General features: G+C 41.2%; 1 protein-coding gene and 2 long non-coding RNA genes across 6 annotated transcripts in view; 2 read left to right on the top strand and 1 right to left on the bottom strand.

Annotated features, from left to right (window-relative positions):
- Positions 1-439: 439 nt before the first annotated feature.
- LOC116603627 (acetylcholine receptor subunit alpha-like) overlaps positions 440-19,924 on the bottom strand; it is a 19,950-nt gene continuing 465 nt past the window's right edge. The window contains exons 2-10 of one of the 4 annotated variants that reach the window (XM_048719663.1): positions 17,909-17,986; positions 12,166-12,244; positions 6,990-7,132; positions 6,461-6,505; positions 5,657-5,766; positions 4,804-4,984; positions 4,138-4,498; positions 3,396-3,922; positions 440-1,202 (exon numbers count right to left, since the gene is read on the bottom strand). In XM_048719663.1, the coding sequence (XP_048575620.1) occupies positions 1,065-1,202; positions 3,396-3,922; positions 4,138-4,498; positions 4,804-4,984; positions 5,657-5,766; positions 6,461-6,505; positions 6,990-7,132; positions 12,166-12,232 (1,572 nt within the window). In that variant the 5' untranslated portion in view covers positions 12,233-12,244; positions 17,909-17,986 and the 3' untranslated portion in view covers positions 440-1,064. Of the gene's footprint in view, positions 1,203-3,395; positions 3,923-4,137; positions 4,499-4,803; positions 4,985-5,656; positions 5,767-6,460; positions 6,506-6,989; positions 7,133-12,165; positions 12,245-14,928; positions 15,219-15,620; positions 15,737-17,908; positions 18,342-19,924 lie in introns of those variants that run through there. The other 3 variants (XM_032365158.2, XM_032365157.2, XM_032365155.2) reach the window with 3 other exon arrangements.
- Positions 13,231-14,220, top strand: LOC116603628. The gene is made up of 2 exons (XR_004290705.2): positions 13,231-13,744; positions 13,842-14,220. It is a non-coding gene; the product is annotated as an uncharacterized LOC116603628 (long non-coding RNA).
- LOC125557267 overlaps positions 15,967-19,924 on the top strand; it is an 11,077-nt gene continuing 7,119 nt past the window's right edge. The window contains exon 1 of the long non-coding RNA XR_007305195.1: positions 15,967-16,090. This is a non-coding gene — a long non-coding RNA (uncharacterized LOC125557267). The remainder of the gene's footprint in view (positions 16,091-19,924) is intronic.

Genomic DNA, 19,924 nt, shown 5'->3' with positions numbered 1-19,924 from the left:
TGAAACGATTACAAGGCATCGATAACGACGGTCTTATGATTTAACTGGCTCTTCGCTCCTGTAATCGATTACCATAAGATTCAGGCTTGTGTCGCAAAATTACCCTAGATCTTACTGCGGTCTTATAGGCTAAGTCTTGTGCTCAATCAGTGATCTTATTGAAAGTTTATCAGTTACTTGCTTGAATTAGCCGATGGAAATGGATGCATTGTAGGACTTGTATTGCAAGGGACTATTTTATGTAATTTATAAACGCCAGTTTACACTCGCGATGATGCGATGAAAATTGCATCAGAATCGCAAAAATGCTCTGGAATAAGCATCCTTGGATGTAAAAGCCAAATACGTGGACAACTAAGACGAATGGTAGACATTGTTTTTCTTTCTCAAATAGTAATCATGTAAATATATTCCAGATAATTTCTGATGCATTTTTTTGTCTAGTTTCAATATACGTTTCTATACGTATATACGTTTCTACTATTATAGTACGCTGTCGGGAGACTCAACTTTCTCTGCCTAGGAAGTCTGTATTCTAACACATTCCTGCCAAGAGAAAAGACCGATCCCTTTTGTACACATCGGACTAACTCGTGCCAAATCCTCTCTCTTCCAAGTAAGCCAGAACATGGCGAAAATGAGAAGCCTCTATTAGGCAACGACGGCTCGACTTGAACCATTTACATCCGCAATTGAATAGATGAAAAGTGAATAAAGGCGAACACTGTTCGTCGACTTCAAAACTCGACTTAAAAGAACACATTTTTAAGAGTTAAAATTTAATTGAGTTAATTTTAAATCCAGTTCGCTTGCTTGCTTTGTCGTCCAAGTCTTCGTCCTCTCGCCTAAGGTCTCCTTTCTCTTCAATTATCCTCTCGCCTAAGGTCTCCTTTCTCTTCAATTGTCCTCTCGCCTAAGGTCTCCTTTCTCTTCAATTGACCTCTCGCCTGAGGTCTCCTTTCTCTTCAATTGTCTCTCGCCTAAAGTCTCCTTTCTCTTCAATTGTCTCTCGCCTAAAGTCTCCTTTCTCTTCAATTGTCTCTCGCCTGAGGTCTCCTTTCTCTTCAATTGTCTGGTTCGCCAGAGGGCCGCTGCAGTATGATGGTGAAGGACGAGATCAGGATGGTGGAGCAGTACAGCCAGAAAAACAGGCGATCCATCACCATCGCGAAGTACTTCCAGTCTTCCTGGTGCTTCTCAACCTAACACATAGCATGAATAAGAGTAGGTGAGAGGTAAGGATTACACTAGTTGGTGAGAGAAGGGAAAAAGGGTAGGCGAGACAAGAGAAAATAAGAATCAGTGAGACAAGGGATAATACGAATCAGCGAGACAAGAGATAATAAGAATCAGCGAGACAAGGGATAATAAGAGTCGGTGAGAGAAGTGATAATAAGAATCAGTGAGACAAGGGAAAATAAGAATCAGTGAGACAAGGGATAATAAGAGAAGGGATATTAAGAATCAGTTAGAGAAGGGAAAATACGAATCAGTGAGACAAGGGATAATAAGAATCAGTGAGACAAGGGATAATAAGAATCAGCGAGACAAGGGATAATAAGAATCAGCGAGACAAGGGATAATAAGAATCAGTGAGACAAGGGATAATAAGAATCAGTGCAAGGGATAATAAGAATCAGTGAGAGAAGGGATAATAAGAATCAGTGAGACAAGGGATAATAAGAATCAGTGAGACAAGGGATAATAAGAATCAGTGAGGGAAGGGATAATAAGAGTCGGTGAGACAAGGGATAATAAGAATCAGTGAGGGAAGGGATAATGAGAATCAGTGAGGGAAGGGATAATTAGAATCAGTGAGGGAAGAGATAATGAGAATCAGTGAGAGAAGGGATAATACGAATCAGTGAGAGAAGGGATAATACGAATCAGTGAGAGAAGGGATAATACGAATCAGCGAGACAAGGGATAATACGAATCAGCGAGACAAGGGATAATAAGAATCAGCGAGACAAGGGATAATAAGAATCAGTGAGAGAAGGGATAATACGAATCAGTGAGACAAGGGATAATACGAATCAGTGAGACAAAAGATAATACGAATCAGTGAGACAAGGGATAATAAGAATCAGCGAGACAAGGGATAATAAGAATCAGTGAGACAAGGGATAATAAGAATCAGTGAGACAAGGGATAATAAGAATCAGTGAGAGAAGGGATAATAAGAATCAGTGAGAGAAGGGATAATAAGAATCAGTGAGAGAAGGGATAATAAGAATCAGTGAGAGAAGGGATAATAAGAATCAGTGAGAGAAGGGATAATAAGAATCAGTGAGAGAAGGGATAATACGAATCAGCGAGACAAGGGATAATAAGAATCAGCGAGACAAGGTATCAAAAGAATCAGTGAGAGAAGGGATAATACGAATCAGTGAGACAAGGGATAATACGAATCAGTGAGACAAGGGATAATACGAATCAGTGAGACAAGGGATAATAAGAATCAGCGAGACAAGGGATAATACGAATCAGTGAGACAAGGGATAATAAGAATCAGTGAGAGAAGGGATAATAAGAATCAGTGAGAGAAGGGATAATAAGAATCAGTGAGAGAAGGGATAATAAGAATCAGTGAGAGAAGGGATAATAAGAAATAGTGAGAGAAGGGATAATACGAATCATGAGACAAGAGATAATAAGAATCAGTGAGAGAAGGGATAATAAGAATCAGTGAGAGAAGGGATAATAAGAGTCAGTAAGACAAGGGATAATACGAATCGGTGAGAAAAGGGATAATAAGAATCAGTGAGACAAGGGATAATACGAATCAGTGAGACAAGGGATAATACGAATCAGTGAGACAAGGGATAATAAGAATCAGCGAGACAAGGGATAATACGAATCAGTGAGACAAGGGATAATAAGAATCAGTGAGAGAAGGGATAATAAGAATCAGTGAGAGAAGGGATAATAAGAATCAGTGAGAGAAGGGATAATAAGAATCAGTGAGAGAAGGGATAATAAGAAATAGTGAGAGAAGGGATAATATGAATCATGAGACAAGAGATAATAAGAATCAGTGAGAGAAGGGATAATAAGAATCAGTGAGAGAAGGGATAATAAGAGTCAGTAAGACAAGGGATAATACGAATCGGTGAGAAAAGGGATAATAAGAATCAGTGAGACAAGAGATAATAAGAATCAGTGAGACAAGGGATAATACAATGAGAGAAGGGATAACAAGAATAAGTACACCAGGACGGACTGTGATGATAACTATAACGACTGTGATTGAAATTATGATGAATGTGTTGATAAATGATAATGATGATGATGATGGTTGTGATAAGATGTAGAAGACAACGAAAAAATGCAGATGTTTATAATATGAACAACAAAAATGACAACATGAAGCACTTCAATTATCCTCGCCTTACCTTCTCTCGTTGCCTGATACTGTTAGAGAGTACACTTATCTCCTCGGCTAGCGTAGGCTCCGTTGGACGCCGCTTCCATCCGGGTGATCCAATAGGCGACGCTTCCCCTGGGTACCGGTTTTCCACGTATTTACCATCCTCAGGACTATGCACGTGATTACGGTCCTGATGCACGTGATTACGGTCCTGAGTCCCGTACTGCAAGCGCGCATGCGTGCATCGACTACAGTGGCAGTTCCCGGATGGTGCGAACCCCATGTCTGCGTATTCATACGCAAGCGACACGGAGTACCCCCCCTTCTTACGAGTGTCTCTGATGAGGGTCTTGTCCGAGTGAATGGCAGGTTTGCTGCCGTCCGGGCGCCTGACACAGAGAAGGTATCCAAGCCATTGGAGCATGACAATCCTCGCCCACATGGGCACTTCTTGAGCTGTGTTGCCGGTGCCTCGGTAGTGGATATTGAGCACGAAGCAAGTCAGCATAAGGGAGATGGAGATCTCCGCCATGATCGCTATGTAAAACGTTCCTGTGAAAAGGAAAGGAATAAATGCTGACTTTGGAAAGAAACCTATAGCTGATCATTTACGCCCGCTCTGATGGGTAAAACAGAGTGGAAATTTAATTGTTGGAATTCAATGTAAAAGCTGATTCGGTGAAAACACTTGTTTTTCTCGTGGCAGCAAAACTCTCCTTGTAGCGCAGTCGTATCGGAATTTCGAGGCAAACTCTCGATAGTCTTACCTAGTAAGGGAATCGTCTCTGAGTTTCGAGGAAGACTCTCTCCAACAAGTTGCAGGAACACAGCCATCGCAAGCAATATGGTAATACTGAGTGTTATTCTCTCCCCAGACTCTGGCGGTAAGAAGAAGCCAAGCAGGATCATGGAAAGTATTATCATACACGGCACTACAAGGTTGAAGATGTAGAAAAGTGGTTTCCTCTTAATGTTGATGTGAAAGGTAACGTCTGTGAGAGGGTATTTGCAGCACGAGTACTTCTCGGCGTTTCGTTTCCTGGTAGTCTTCAGAAGCTCCCATTCGGCACTCTCGACGTATTTGGACGTCATTGAGCTGTTCTCAGGCAGCATGTTTAGATCGATTTCCTGGAAAAGAGGTTTCTTATAAAATATCGATTTCCTGGAAGAAATTGTTATCACCAGGCAACATGCTTAGATCGATTTCCTTGAAAAAAGTTTTCTTATATAATATTGATTTCATGGAAGAAATAGTCACCAGGCAACATATTTGAGTCAATTTCCTAAAAAAAAAGCTGTTTTAAGGCAACGTTTGAATCAATTTCCTGGAAAAAAAATATATTCTCGGGCAGCATATTTTACATTACGATTCGCAACGAAAATAGATTCGAATCGGTGAAATAACTCTAGTATGTGCTAAGCTTAGTGCTTGCCTCAAAAGTCCATGATCCAAACTTCATTGCGCATGTCTGGACGTCGAAGGGGAAGTAAGTGACGTCAATCTTGCACGTGCTGGTGAAAGACGCCGGACAAAACCAGCTGGTCTGTCCGGTATAGTCAACGATGATCGGTGTCTTGAACTTTTCCGTGCCACCACTGAAGTCATTATCGGCACTAAGAGGAAGCGGAGTAATGTGTCACGCCTGTTATCATAGTGTCACGCACCTCATATATTATGGTTTGATCCAGTGCCGCGTATGCTTTTACAATGTCACGCGTCTTATCACAGTGTCACGCGTCTTATCACAGTGTCGCGTATGTTTTTTTTATAGTGTCACGCATGTTATTCCTGTTTCATGCATCTAGTTACAATGCTATACGGAAAAGAGTGTAATATTTGACGAAAGTGTGATGTATATCTGATTATATCTGATTATCGTTGTCACGCAACTTAATAAAGTGCCACACAGTTTCACAATTGAAGCGAACTCTTCACGAGTCTCTTTGCAGTGCAAGGCATAACTCTAGAGTGTCACGCATCATCACCGTGTCCTGTATGTTTTTACATGTTTACACAGTGTCACGTATTTATAAAGTGTCACGCATATCTATAGTGTCACGCTTCTCAACACAGTCGCCGCGTAATACTTGTCACGCAGACAGCGTCAAGCAAAACTCATAACAATGTAACGAATATATTTCAATGTCCTGCATTTTCAGACAGAGTGTTTGAATCACACTATCAGTTACAATTTTCCAGTGTCACGCAACTCGTGACAGCACAGTATCACGCAACTCGTGAACGCACAGGGTCACGCAACCCGTGACAGCAGGTAATGTACAAACCTGTTATATAACACGATATCCGGTATCCACACTTGGCTCGCATCCAGCCTTACTCTTGTAATGCCTTTATATTTGCTGGGGTCCCATGTTAAGAGCTCGTTTTTCCACATCTTGGGGGACAATAAATGTTGACCATTTTAACACAGAGGGTAAATAAGGGTAGAATGAAGCCCATGGAACGTCATTTGATGAAACCACAATATTGCAAATAGTACATTTTAGCAGAGAGTATATATTGGAATAAGGGACGCAAATAGAGAGCGTTATTTATTAGAGAGTGTAGATTGGAATAGAGACGCCAAGAAAGCATTATTTATTAGAGAGTGTAGATTGGAAAAGAGGAGCCAAGAAAGCATTATTTATTAGAGGGTGCAGATTGGAATAGAGACGCCAAGAAAGCATTATTTATTAGGGAGTGTAGATTGGAAAAGAGGAGCCAAGAAAGCATTATTTATTAGAGAGTGTAGATCGGAATAGATGAGCAATATTTGGAGCACCTTAAGGCCGGCTTTCACTAGCGAACAAGAAGGAGACGGGGAAGACCTAGAGATGCATGAGTTCACGTGATGATCACGTGCCTTAATACTTTTCCGCATACTTCTCTCCACATGCTTCCCCCCCTTGCACTAAATTTCATACACGAAGTCTTCGCTATCCGTCTCAGGTTTTAATCCTTGATGAAAATGGGCTTTTAATCCAAGGTACTAAAGGGGTGAAAGCCCTTGCACAGTCCCAGGTGTGCCCAGTATCTGGGGGGCTCCATTCAAATTTACTTCTCCCCTCCCCCCTCGGGATGGTACGCACCTGTCTCACCCACACATTCGTTGTTATCATCTGGTGACGGTCTTGCTGCAAGGAAGAATCACAAGTGCTTTAAAATGGGAGGGCGGGGTGGGGGGGTGCGCAGTCACTGGTATCATGCAAAAAGCAAATAAAAAATGACCCACTCTTTGGCCGCCAGGGGTGCACCCTGCCCAACCCCCTGCCCAACCCCCTGCCCAACCCCCTGCCCAACCCCCTGCCCAACCCCCTGTGTACGCGCCTGCTCTTGAAGGTTAGGAAGAGGGACAAGAGGAGTGTTATTAAGACAATATTGAAACAAATCTCTCCCCTTTAGCAGATGCTTTAGACTTGCACACACTTTTCTTGGGTTTTGTCCGTAATGGTTACTTTGCTATTCAGCGTTTTCTTAATACGCTGGAGGCTTTTTTTTACAATAAATCGTATACCCGGGTTTATATCCATATGCCGTATACCCGGGTTTTTACAACATGCCGTATACCCCCATTCATTTTTTACAAAATGCCCTATTTATCCGGGAAATTGTTCTTACCACTTGTACAAGCTGCACCAGCTCCATTCCAAACGTCACGTTCGTCGTCACGTTCGGGTTGCTGACGGGACGCGCTTCCTTGCGATAGTTACTCAGTAGATCATCCACGAGGACTTTCTCTATGCTCGAGAGGGCTGCATTTCCTGCAAACACAGATAACTTCAGGGGACATTTTTAAGATCGAAATATCTAAACCTTTCTATAAGGGGCGGCGGGGAATTCAAATTCTTTACATTGTGATATACACCACACTAAAAAAAACATTAATAAATGTATGCCTTTTTGAAACTTCAAATAGGCTAAATAAACCTCGCCTAACAACACTAAACCTCGCCTAACAACACTAAACCTCGCCTAACAACACTAAACCTCGCCTAACAACACTAAACCTCGCCTAACAACACTAAACCTCACCTAACAACACTAAACCTAGCCTAACAACACTAAACCTCGCCTAACAACACAAAACCTCACCTAACAACACAAAACCTCACCTAACAACACTAAACCTCGCCTAACAACACTAAACCTCACCTAACAACACTAAACCTCGCCTAACAACACTAAACCTCGCCTAACAACACTAAACATCGCCTAACAACACTAAACATCGCCTAACAACACTAAACCTCGCCTAACAACACTAAACCTCGCCTAACAACACTAAACCTCGCCTAACAACACTAAACCTCGCCTAACAACACTAAACCTCGCCTAACAACACTAAACCTCGCCTAACAACATTAAACCCCGCCTAACAACACTAAACCCCGCCTAACAACACTAAACCCCGCCTAACAACACTAAACCCCGCCTAACAACACTAAACCTCACCTAACAACACTAAACCTCGCCTAACAACCCTAAACCTCGCCTAACAACACTAAACCTCGCCTAACAACACTAAACCTCGCCTAACAACACTAAACCCCGCCTAACAACACTAAACCCTGCCTAACAACACTAAACCTCGCCTAACAACACTAAACCTCGCCTAACAACACTAAACCCCGCCTAACAACACTAAACCTCACCTAACAACACTAAACCTCACCTAACAACACTAAACCCCGCCTAACAACACTAAACCCTGCCTAACAACACTAAACCTCGCCTAACAACACTAAACCCCGCCTAACAACACTAAACCTCGCCTAACAACACTAAACCTCGCCTAACAACACTAAACCCCGCCTAACAACACTAAACCCTGCCTAACAACACTAAACCTCGCCTAACAACACTAAACCTCGCCTAACAACACTAAACCCCGCCTAACAACACTAAACCTCGCCTAACAACACTAAACCTCACCTAACAACACTAAACCCCGCCTAACAACACTAAACCCTGCCTAACAACACTAAACCTCGCCTAACAACACTAAACCTCGCCTAACAACACTAAACCTCGCCTAACAACACTAAACCTCGCCTAAAAACACTAAACCTCACCGAGGGAACAAGCTCACTCCCTGACAAAATAAATATTCAATAAAATCCAGCTATCAGCTAGCGGATGACGTTTTTTGCATGTTTTTTGACGTTTTATGAATTCAAGCACCTAACTGTGCCTTACGCTCGAAAGGCCGCATTTCTTGCAATCTCAGAATCGAGATCGCAGGAATGTGGGGACCAGGAAAGTCAAAACATCTACCACTCTATGCCGTACGCTAAAGAAGCCGCTTCTCTTGCAAATACAGAGAGCCTGTATAGTCTAAAATGGTCTAAAATGTATACACTTATTTCAATAAACGCTGTTACTGCAAATAGCAAATAGTGGTTGTAAGGTAAATTACTGCTTGTAGTTATAATTACCCCTTAGAGTAAAGATTAAGTAAACTAATCGCAAGAGTTATTCACATTTTCCTGCTTTCATTGAAATATGAGGAGTCCCACTGTAGTTTCGGATGGGGAACACTGTCATTAAGCAATCGCAATTTGCCATTTACAATGACAACGTATTTTTAAATACGTGTATAGCTTTTTCAGCAAACAGTGAAAAGTGTATCATAACCCTCAAAGCATCAATAATGCACTAATGGTTCATAAACAACAATTTACCATGGTAGCAGCTCGCATGGTCCCTTTATAACCCCTGTGTCACCCATTGTTAAAGGTGGAAGGGTGAGGGGAGGGGGGACTCTGTGAGCAGATTATCATTTTCCATATGTGTATGGAGTCAGGCGCGGATACAGACCTATTGGCACCACACGTAAACCGATATTTGTATACACTACCACGTAAGCCGGTATTGTATACACAACCACGTAAGCCGGTATTTGTATACACTACCACGTAAGCCGGTATTTGTATACGCCACCAAGTAAGCCGGTATTTGTATACGCTACCACGTAAGCCGGTATTGTATACACTACCACGTAAGCCGGTATTGTATACACTACCACGTAAGCCGGTATTTGTATACACTGCCACGTAAGCCGGTATTGTATACACTACCACGTAAGCCGATATTTGTATACACTACCACGTAAGCCGGTATTTGTATATACTACCACGTAAGCCGATATTTGTATAAACTACCACGTAAGCCGGTATTTGTATACACTGCCACGTAAGCCGGTATTTGTATACACTACCACGTAAGCCGGTATTTGTATTCCATACCACGTAAGCCGATATTTGTATACACTACCACGTAAGCCGGTATTTGTATACACTACCACGTAAGCCGGTATTTGTATACACTACCACGTAAGCCGGTATTTGTATACACTACCACGTAAGCCGGTATTTGTATACACTACCACGTAAGCCGGTATTTGTATAGACTGCCACGTAAGCCGGTATTTGTATACACTACCACGTAAGCCGGTATTTGTATACACTACCACGTAAGCCGGTATTTGTATACACTACCACGTAAGCCGGTATTTGTATACACTACCACGTAAGCCGGTATTTGTATACACTACCACGTAAGCCGGTATTTGTATACACTACCACGTAAGCCGGTATTTGTATAGACTGCCACGTAAGCCGGTATTTGTATAGACTGCCACGTAAGCCGGTATTTGTATACACTACCACGTAAGCCGGTATTTGTATACACTACCACGTAAGCCGGTATTTGTATACACTACCACGTAAGCCGGTATTGTATACACTACCACGTAAGCCGGTATTTGTATACACTACCACGTAAGCCGGTATTTGTATACGCTACCACGTAAGCCGGTATTGTATACACTACCACGTAAGCCGGTATTTGTATACACTACCACGTAAGCCGGTATTTGTATACACTACCACGTAAGCCGGTATTTGTATACACTTCCACGTAAGCCGGTATTTGTATACACTGCCACGTAAGCCAGTATTTGTATACACTACCACGTAAGCCGGTATTTGTATACACTACCACGTAAGCCGGTATTTGTATACACTACCACGTAAGCCGGTATTTGTATACACTACCACGTAAGCCGGTATTTGTATACACTACCACGTAAGCCGGTATTTGTATACACTACCACGTAAGCCGGTATTTGTATACACTACCACGTAAGCCGGTATTTGTATACACTACCACGTAAGCCGGTATTTGTATACACTACCACGTAAGCCGGTATTTGTATACACTACCACGTAAGCCGGTATTTGTATAGACTGCCACGTAAGCCGGTATTTGTATACACTACCACGTAAGCCGGTATTTGTATACACTACCACGTAAGCCGGTATTTGTATACACTACCACGTAAGCCGGTATTTGTATACACTACCACGTAAGCCGGTATTTGTATACACTACCACGTAAGCCGGTATTTGTATACACTACCACGTAAGCCGGTATTTGTATAGACTGCCACGTAAGCCGGTATTTGTATAGACTGCCACGTAAGCCGGTATTTGTATACACTACCACGTAAGCCGGTATTTGTATACACTACCACGTAAGCCGGTATTTGTATACACTACCACGTAAGCCGGTATTGTATACACTACCACGTAAGCCGGTATTTGTATACACTACCACGTAAGCCGGTATTTGTATACGCTACCACGTAAGCCGGTATTGTATACACTACCACGTAAGCCGGTATTTGTATACACTACCACGTAAGCCGGTATTTGTATACACTACCACGTAAGCCGGTATTTGTATACACTTCCACGTAAGCCGGTATTTGTATACACTGCCACGTAAGCCAGTATTTGTATACACTACCACGTAAGCCGGTATTTGTATACACTACCACGTAAGCCGGTATTTGTATACACTACCACGTAAGCCGGTATTTGTATACACTACCACGTAAGCCGGTATTTGTATACACTACCACGTAAGCCGGTATTTGTATACACTACCACGTAAGCCGGTATTTGTATACACTACCACGTAAGCCGGTATTTGTATACACTACCACGTAAGCCGGTATTTGTATACACTACCACGTAAGCCGGTATTTGTATACACTACCACGTAAGTCGGTATTTGTATTCCATACCACGTAAGCCGGTAGTTGTATTCCATACCACGTAAGCCGGTATTTGTATACACTACCACGTAAGCCGGTATTTGTATACACTACCAAGTAAGCCGGTATTTGTATACACTACCACGTAAGCCGGTATTTGTATACACTACCACGTAAGCCGGTATTGTATACACTACCACGTAAGCCGGTATTTGTATACACTACCACGTAAGCCGGTATTTGTATACACTACCACGTAAGCCGGTATTGTATACACTACCACGTAAGCCGGTATTTGTATACACTACCACGTAAGCCGGTATTTGTATACGCTACCACGTAAGCCGGTATTTGTATACACTGCCACGTAAGCCGGTATTTGTATACACTACCACGTAAGCCGGTATTTGTATACACTACCACGTAAGCCGGTATTTGTATACACTTCCACGTAAGCCGGTATTTGTATACACTGCCACGTAAGCCAGTATTTGTATACACTACCACGTAAGCCGGTATTTGTATACACTACCACGTAAGCCGGTATTTGTATACACTACCACGTAAGCCGGTATTTGTATACACTGCCACGTAAGCCGGTATTTGTATACACTACCACGTAAGCCGGTATTTGTATACACTACCACGTAAGCCGGTATTTGTATACACTACCACGTAAGCCGGTATTTGTATACACTGCCACGTAAGCAGGTATTTGTATACACTACCACGTACCTTTTGACACTGCCAGCACCGTGACAAGCCATGCGATGATCCACACTCCGGGTAGCTGCCTGTACATGCCTCTGACGCCCTGGGGAAACAAAGGCATCAATCACGCACCGTGTATCACGCAACACGGGATTGTTAACATTTAGATTACGTGAAGAAATACGCATCACGTAACACGCTTCGCGCAACACGCTTCACGTAACACGCTTTATGTAGCACGCTTAACGTAACACGCTTCATGTAACGCGCATTATATTATGCGACACGTAACACGTAGAGTATCATCATAATGGATCACGTACTTTCGCATGTAATCAATTCATAACGAAATCGCGATGATGTGCGTTGCTATATATACGTTTAAAAACCATTTCATTAAAAAATCGTAGTGAGCATACTTGATTATCAAACACAAATAGACTGTTGCAGACAACACGTACGTCTTGTGTGTTCATGTACCACACAAGCGATGCCATCATTGCCTTCTTGCTTTCTTTTTGCAACTTTTATTTTAATTCAAACATGAAGACAACGTTGTCGTTTTGGGGGCCTTGTACCTCTTCTTCCGAAAAGTTTTTTTTTTTTAATGCAGTTACTCCAATTAAGGGATAGATTATTTTCCTTATATGAAAGTGAGCGGGTTTGGCAAAAACGACAACTACTGAACGCCTTTTCTACTGACTATTTCTTATTGCGACAGCTCACATTATTGCGACAGTGCACATTAGTATACTTATTATAGTATGGTAGGTCCCTATTTATCTACCGAAAAACAAAACCTCGCGCTAGATTAAAAGCCACTCGAGTTTGACATTCATTAGGTAATTATTCCTTGCATGATGGTTGTTTACCATTTAATCGGAAATTCTGGGATGAGATCCCAGTCTTTCCGGAATTCCATAATGGCAAGAAAAGTTTCCTATATTCCAGAATTACCGGGGTAACTTAGAACGATTTGCTTCTGTACCAATAAATTCTAATTTTTGGGGCCACGGTCAAATATTTTATATAAAACTGCGAATGGTACACGATTTTCCGGAATTTCTGGTCTCCCCGGTAAAAGTGGGATACATCTCAAGCAATTCTACATTTTCCGGAAATTTTCCAGTGGGAGGAATCTGTACCAATAACCAGAAGTACCAGAATTTCCGTTTAAATGGTAAACAACCGATAGGACAAATAAAACACCGCTTAGAATCGCAGCTTGTGAGACATACACCAAGTAGGCTCTCTTTGAAATAATATATCACGTTAAGTGTAGTGGACGGTATGACAAATATGGTATGACATATAGAACAACTTTGACAAGCCGTATGTGACACTCAGCTTTACCGCTAATTTATATTCTAAAACCGCACTAAGAGCAGTGCAACGCATGAGCCATAAAACCCAACAACACATCTAGACCCCGCCCACCCAATGACTCATAACAAAGCTCCGCCTGGCGCTTTAAGATGAGAAAGACAGGCCTTACTCCAATAAAGCACGACGAAAAATCCCTTCGCCAGATGCTTTAAGAAAAGCAAGACAGGCCTTATTCCAATAAAAAAGGACGAATAATTTCTTAGCCAGATGCTTTAAGGTGAAGATGATGATTTTATTCCAATACAAAGATAAGAGCCCCTTCGCCAGATGCTTTACTATTGGCAAGAACTGATAAAATCATTTCATTTTAACAGAGCTAACCGAGCTTGCCTGAAACATTTGAGCTGCGGATGGAGAAAAGGAATCCAAAGAAGGCGGCTGGTAGCGTGGCACGAACCGACTGGAATTTTAAAATTCTTAATAAAAACGCCGTAATAAAAAAATTTAAGGAAGGATGTAAACAAATAAGCAACATCCGCACATCAGCAGCATTTGAGCTGCGGATTGAGAAAATAAATCCAAAGCAGGCGGCTCGTAGCGTAGCACGTACCGCCTGGGATTTTAAAATTCTTAATAAAAACGCCGTAATAAAAAAGGTCAAGTAAGGATGTAAACAAATAAGCAATAAGCTATAATGCATTATTGATGAAAAAAAATAAAGAAAATTGTATCGAAGATGTATGGCTAGGGTAAGAAAAGTGGTCCCCTTTTCCACCATTACCCCACACGTGCTTTGCTTTTCTTTTATATCTTCTAATACCCGACGGCCCTTGCGGGCGCTTATCGAATGATTCATGCCACATTTTGCATCATGAAAGCTCAGTGCAAACTATAAAAATTGTTGCAAACAAATATTTTGTTTAGGCGAGAAGGTAAAGCTCGAGGCTGAAAACGGTTGATTATAAGTATCAGGTATAAGAACAGTCAAACAATAAAAAAGGCAAGAAATGTAGTAATGTGGATTGGATCGTTCGGAAGTATTCCTCCACAAATGTTGACGATCATTTAAATTCGTTTATTCTAATTGCCAGTTGATTTAAGATTTTCTTTCTATTCCCTGAGAGAATGAAAATAATCACGTATATTGCCTGAAAGATAGAATAAAGGATAATCGCAAATGTAAACAGGATTTAAAGTACGTGTGAAAAAAGCCAATTGAGATCGTCTGCTTAGATTTCTACAGCAATTTTATCCCTTTGTGGCATATTGAATCCTGCAGTTAAATTTGCAGGGGACATAAATAACGAAAGGCAATTCTATCGCGTTTGACTAAAAACGAAGAGTGAGTATTGTCAAGTGCGGTGAATGTCGACCACATCCTAACACCCCGTTGTTAACAAGTGCAAATTATCACAGAGTGCTAAAATCCAAATGCTGAAAATGAGAAATCAAGCCTTTTACCTGATCCCTTCTGTCTTGTCGGCTGAGAGTCGATGAATGTATCGATAACGCGATGTTTGGGTTGATGGTTTCTCACTCTAAATGGGTGACTCTTAATAACAGCCTATGATATTATCTTATCTCATATCGGCTGGCGGACTATGTGCTCCTGATTCCTCATCGTGAGCCTTTTAGTTATTTTCCCATAAAGTGATCTAAAACCCATCAGTTTCCAAATAGTGTCGAGTCATGGTTTCCCTTTTCGCGAGCTCGCGCTTACTGTACGGGCTTCACTTATTAATTCATAAATGAATTTTCTTCAAAATTTGCTGTATTAGCCCCAGGGCAGACTAATTCTTCTAAATTTATACCATTGAGATGCATTTGAATAAAAAGAAACTATACTTTTACAAATCATTCCCATTCAGTATTTTATTACTGCGAATTTGACCAGTTAATAATTGATACCGATTGCAATAAAGCTAAAAAAAGGAGCTGGTACGGTGGTGGCAATGAGAGCTTGCTCGAGTAGAAAAGAGAGGATTTTCTCAGCACAGATCGCTTACGGTTAGTTTCAAGAGTCACAAAACATCTGGCGTTAACAGGGACGTAAACCGCGTAAACACACGCGAAAGACACCCGGACCTGGCGCCATAACACATCAGCGCGAAAAATCAACACGAATAAGAGGCTCACCTAGAGTCGTGCCTTACCGTCAGGAGATGTCTTTCCTTCGCACAATGATATGGAATCCAAGGAAAGGTCCCTACTGTCTGGCCTTTTTGATATAAAAACCACGGTGCCGAAAGATAAAGCTATCACCGAGCAATCTTTATACCAATTATTTCGATACTGACAGTTCGTATATTTTTATTATGTGGTTTTTTAATCGATAGAAACGCTGTGACGAGGCAAAGGATGCAATTAAGACAAAAGTAGGAAGTTAATTCTGGTTTGTTGGCTTGGCGATGGAGACAGGGCACAGTGCGAATTTTATTGCGAGTATCTGGACAAATGTCAGCGACAGACTTTGGACAACTATAGGTTTTTTGACGAACAGAGAAGTAGCTAGGAATAGAGGAGTTACAATGTCGCCACTGCACTAATGAAATTTTAACGAGCTGGTGTATTTCTATTACCGTGGGAGGCCGAAGAATGCTCACACCGGCAAGTGTTCCGGGAGGTAACTAAACATACTCGTCTTTTTCTGCAATTAATCATTGGGGCGGAATGGCTTCGTCCACAACTCAATAATTTAACTATCTTTTTCCCTTGGGAAAGGCTTCGGGAAGAGAGATGTTAAAAATAGTAAAAACAAAAAAAGTATCATCAAAACATTTATTGCTCCGGCAATAGAACTAAATGAAACCAGGAAATTCAATAGGAACTTTTTACTTTGCTGTTGTTTCGAACCTTTCGAATCAGATAAACGTCTAATTTACTGAAATATTTTTCAGTTAGCTGCTGTCAGGAAATGTTTTTCTTGCTCATAGTTATGCTGTAGTTAAGAAAATAAAATCTCTTTAAAAAAAAGAAATTAAAACCTGAATAGCCACGTTGTTCATATCTAAATGCTTCTTAGAGTTGGGCTGAGCATTTCGTATCGAAAGTAACTAAAATCAGTGTCTTTGCTAATTGTGTCAGTCTTATTTCACGACCATTCCCTCAACGAATCACACAAACGGTCACCTCACATGAAACCACTTGAAGATCCTAGACGAGAGATGTTCCATTCATATAGACAATATCGGAATATTTTTTATTCGATAACAAGAGTTAAGACTAAAAATAAAATAAGAGGCAACAGAAAAAGGTTATTAATGACTTCCCGTCAATTTGAATTAATCTGGCGAAAAATAACTTTAAAAGGGTTTAAACAGACTTCTCGGCGTCTAACGAAATGTTCATCGCTCGCATACATTATTCATAACGTTTTGTAGTGACGACAGTTGCTCGCATAATCACAAAGTGGGCAGCGCGTGATTCATATTTAGATTATGATACTTCTATATGTGGAATGTGATTATCGCACTGTATTGATCTTGCTTCTTGTCAAACTTCCAAAAACCTGAAACATTATTAGTATATTTTAAAATAGATTCCCCGGGCCCCTTTGCGCGGCAAAATTAGGCTTGCTTAAACTCTCGGCTTTTCAAAGCTCTAGTTCAACTTTTAGAGGAGTAGCGTGTTTTGTCGTTAAGAACATGGTTATGCAAAAAAAAAAATAGCCCAGTAAAATCGACTTAAATCGAAAACAGTTTCAAATAACATTAAAAAAAACCTAGATCGAGAATCGAACTGTAGCCAAAAATCGGCTCAATTAAAAAAAAATGACCATACATCCAGACGTGCGCTGAATCATCGTATGGCAGCTAAAGCTTTACGGCTAGGCTGGAGATTTCGGCCCCAACACCGCTATCTAGCGAACTGTGTAACACACAGGTACCGAGGCACCCGCGCATTAATAGGGAGGCAATAACCAGGTTCCTAGCCCTTAAGACCGAAGTCTTATACGGTTACGCCACACACAGCTCGCTATGACGTATTGTGAAAAAATTGAGGTCTATTCGGGCGCCCTAGGTCTCTTGGGAGCCGTAAGAGTGACATGGCAGTGATGTAATCGACATGCACGTGTAATTTTCTTTGTGCTTAAGACAACATAAATGACTTTAGAAATTCATAGATGTGTGCACGTTAAAAAACAGACTTTTCAGAGAGACCTTAAGATCGAGGATTGATCAGTTTACCGCGAACGGCAAACCGCGGGCCGTGGTTTGCGGTTTTACATTAGACATATGCCCATTTTTGGAATTAGGATTCGAGGTTGTCATACCAGTGCAATTTTTGCGCCAGGTTATGTTTTCATTCATGCCGACCACTTTATTTTCAATTGTATAACAAATATCAGTTGATAGTTAAACAAAGTATAAGCTAGCTTTTAGTGTTAAACGTGGGATTTCGGTGTTGAAGAATACGAAAAACCTTGCCGTGAATGACTTACCTCTAGAAGGGGTCCCCAGCCGTACTAAACGTAAACTCCGAACGGCAAACGCGACGGCAAGCCTTGGTCACGTGGACGCTTGAGTTCGCGGTCAATCGGAAATCGGGAAAATCGCACCAAATAATGATGAATAATGTCAAATGATACAGTATAAAAAAGCATGTACCACCCCCCTAATTTCATGGCCTGGTCAGCGGTATCGTGTATTCAAATCGACAACTCTTTGTGAACCAAAGATGTCTTCCGGGGCCTGCATTCGTCAGAATTTCACATTTTTTCCTCCATTGGGCAAAGCCACCCTTGGTGTGGACTCTAGCTAGCGGTGCACACCAGTGGTGCCAAAAGGTTGCTATTCCCCCCGCTATTTTTTTTAGGTGTAGTCTTCTAGATTGGGATGAGATGGGTTGTCATAGACTGAAGATTACCCTATTCAGTGTCACAGATGGTTAAAGCCGCATTGTCACCAGTTTACTTCCGGTCGATTACCTAACAATATCCGATGATTTTTAACGGAAAACGCGAAAAATATTTCAAAATTTTGAAAGCAGTGTGTTTATTGGTAATTGGTTATTGATAATTTAGAGCGGATGGCCTGTTAAATATCTCGGATTCTAATAGATTCTTTTGTCTTTTAACGGTTGAGGTTCCCGTCGGACCTCCGGAAGTAAACTGGTGACAATGCGGCTTTAACACGGAGAGTCTTTTAAGCGCGTTATTAAAGGGTAAGGGCGGATCTAGGGGTATTTCCTAGGGTGGCTATCCTTAACCAAATTTTATGAAATTTTTTCTCGTGCTTATTTGCTCCTTTACCTCCTTTTTTCATCAGTGTCTGGATTCGGCAGTTAAAACCGCATTGTCGGTTTACTTCCGGAGGTCCGACGGAAACCTCAACCGTTAAAAGACAAAAGAATCTATTAGAATCCTGCTATTTAACAGGCCATCCGCTCTAAATTATCAATCACAACCCCCCAAAAAGCTTCCAATAAATAGACGAACTGCTTTCAAATGTTGAAATATTTCTCACGTTTTCCGTTGAAAACCATTGGAGATTGTTACGTAATCGACCGGAAGTAAACAAGTGACACTTAAAAGTGACTTAGAGTATTTGCACTGACAACCTTTATTGAAATTGGTGTATCCTTGTTTGGATATGCCGATAAAACGAATGCGTTTGAAAGTCACATTTTTAACGTACGTGGGTTTAATTAGCAGAAATTTTGAGCGCAAGAATTTATTTATTTTTTTTGCGGTTAAACGCTTCGCTGAGACTGACGGAAGCGCAGATAGCCCATATCACGGAAAGAAAGTAGAACCACCAAATTTAGATCTTTAGCAGGTGAAAATAGAGAATAATGCACTCAATTGCACCTAATCAAGAACAAGTTAAATTGCGAAATCAGTGTTAGTACCATGATTTGCATCTTGATCCAGCCTTGATGGGTTAGGTCGGCCGTTTTTTTTACACCCCTCCCCCTTCCTAGCCGTCTCCATGCAGATACACCCTATAAGCTGGTTCATACTTGTTGATTGCTTGTTTGTTCGTAGCTTTAGGGATCGTATGAAGAAAAGTGTGTTTCATGTTTCGGGGTCTTGGTCTTTAAAAAGGCCAAAAGACCAATTATTGAATGAGCAGGGAGTTCTCATACATCGCGAAAATGTATTTTTCTACTCAAAAATCGCCACATTTACCTGTACGATATGGGCTACCTGTGGCAGGACGCTTTCAGAAAATTGGCCTGGTCTCAAACGAGTTGTAATATATCAATATATCATCTCTATCCCTCTGTTTCACTCTTGCAATTGGTAATTCGAATTGTCTTTAGCGTTTTAAGAAAATATAGGAATCCGAATGTGAAAAACAAACTCGACTTGTTCCAGAAATGATGGAAAAGGCCCAGTCTCGTGATTTTCATTCTTGTGTTAAAGATTGTTTCTTGCCAAAGAATACCACATACCGAGAACTTTAAGCGAAATTTTTTCGGTTGTTTGAATAAAAAATAGCAGATAAAAATAACG

This window comes from Nematostella vectensis, chromosome 12 (genome assembly GCF_932526225.1).
Source record: "Nematostella vectensis chromosome 12, jaNemVect1.1, whole genome shotgun sequence".
NCBI classification, from domain to species: Eukaryota; Metazoa; Cnidaria; class Anthozoa; order Actiniaria; family Edwardsiidae; genus Nematostella; species Nematostella vectensis.
Note: the sequence above shows the minus strand (reverse complement) of the source record. Positions and strands in the feature narration are given on the sequence as shown.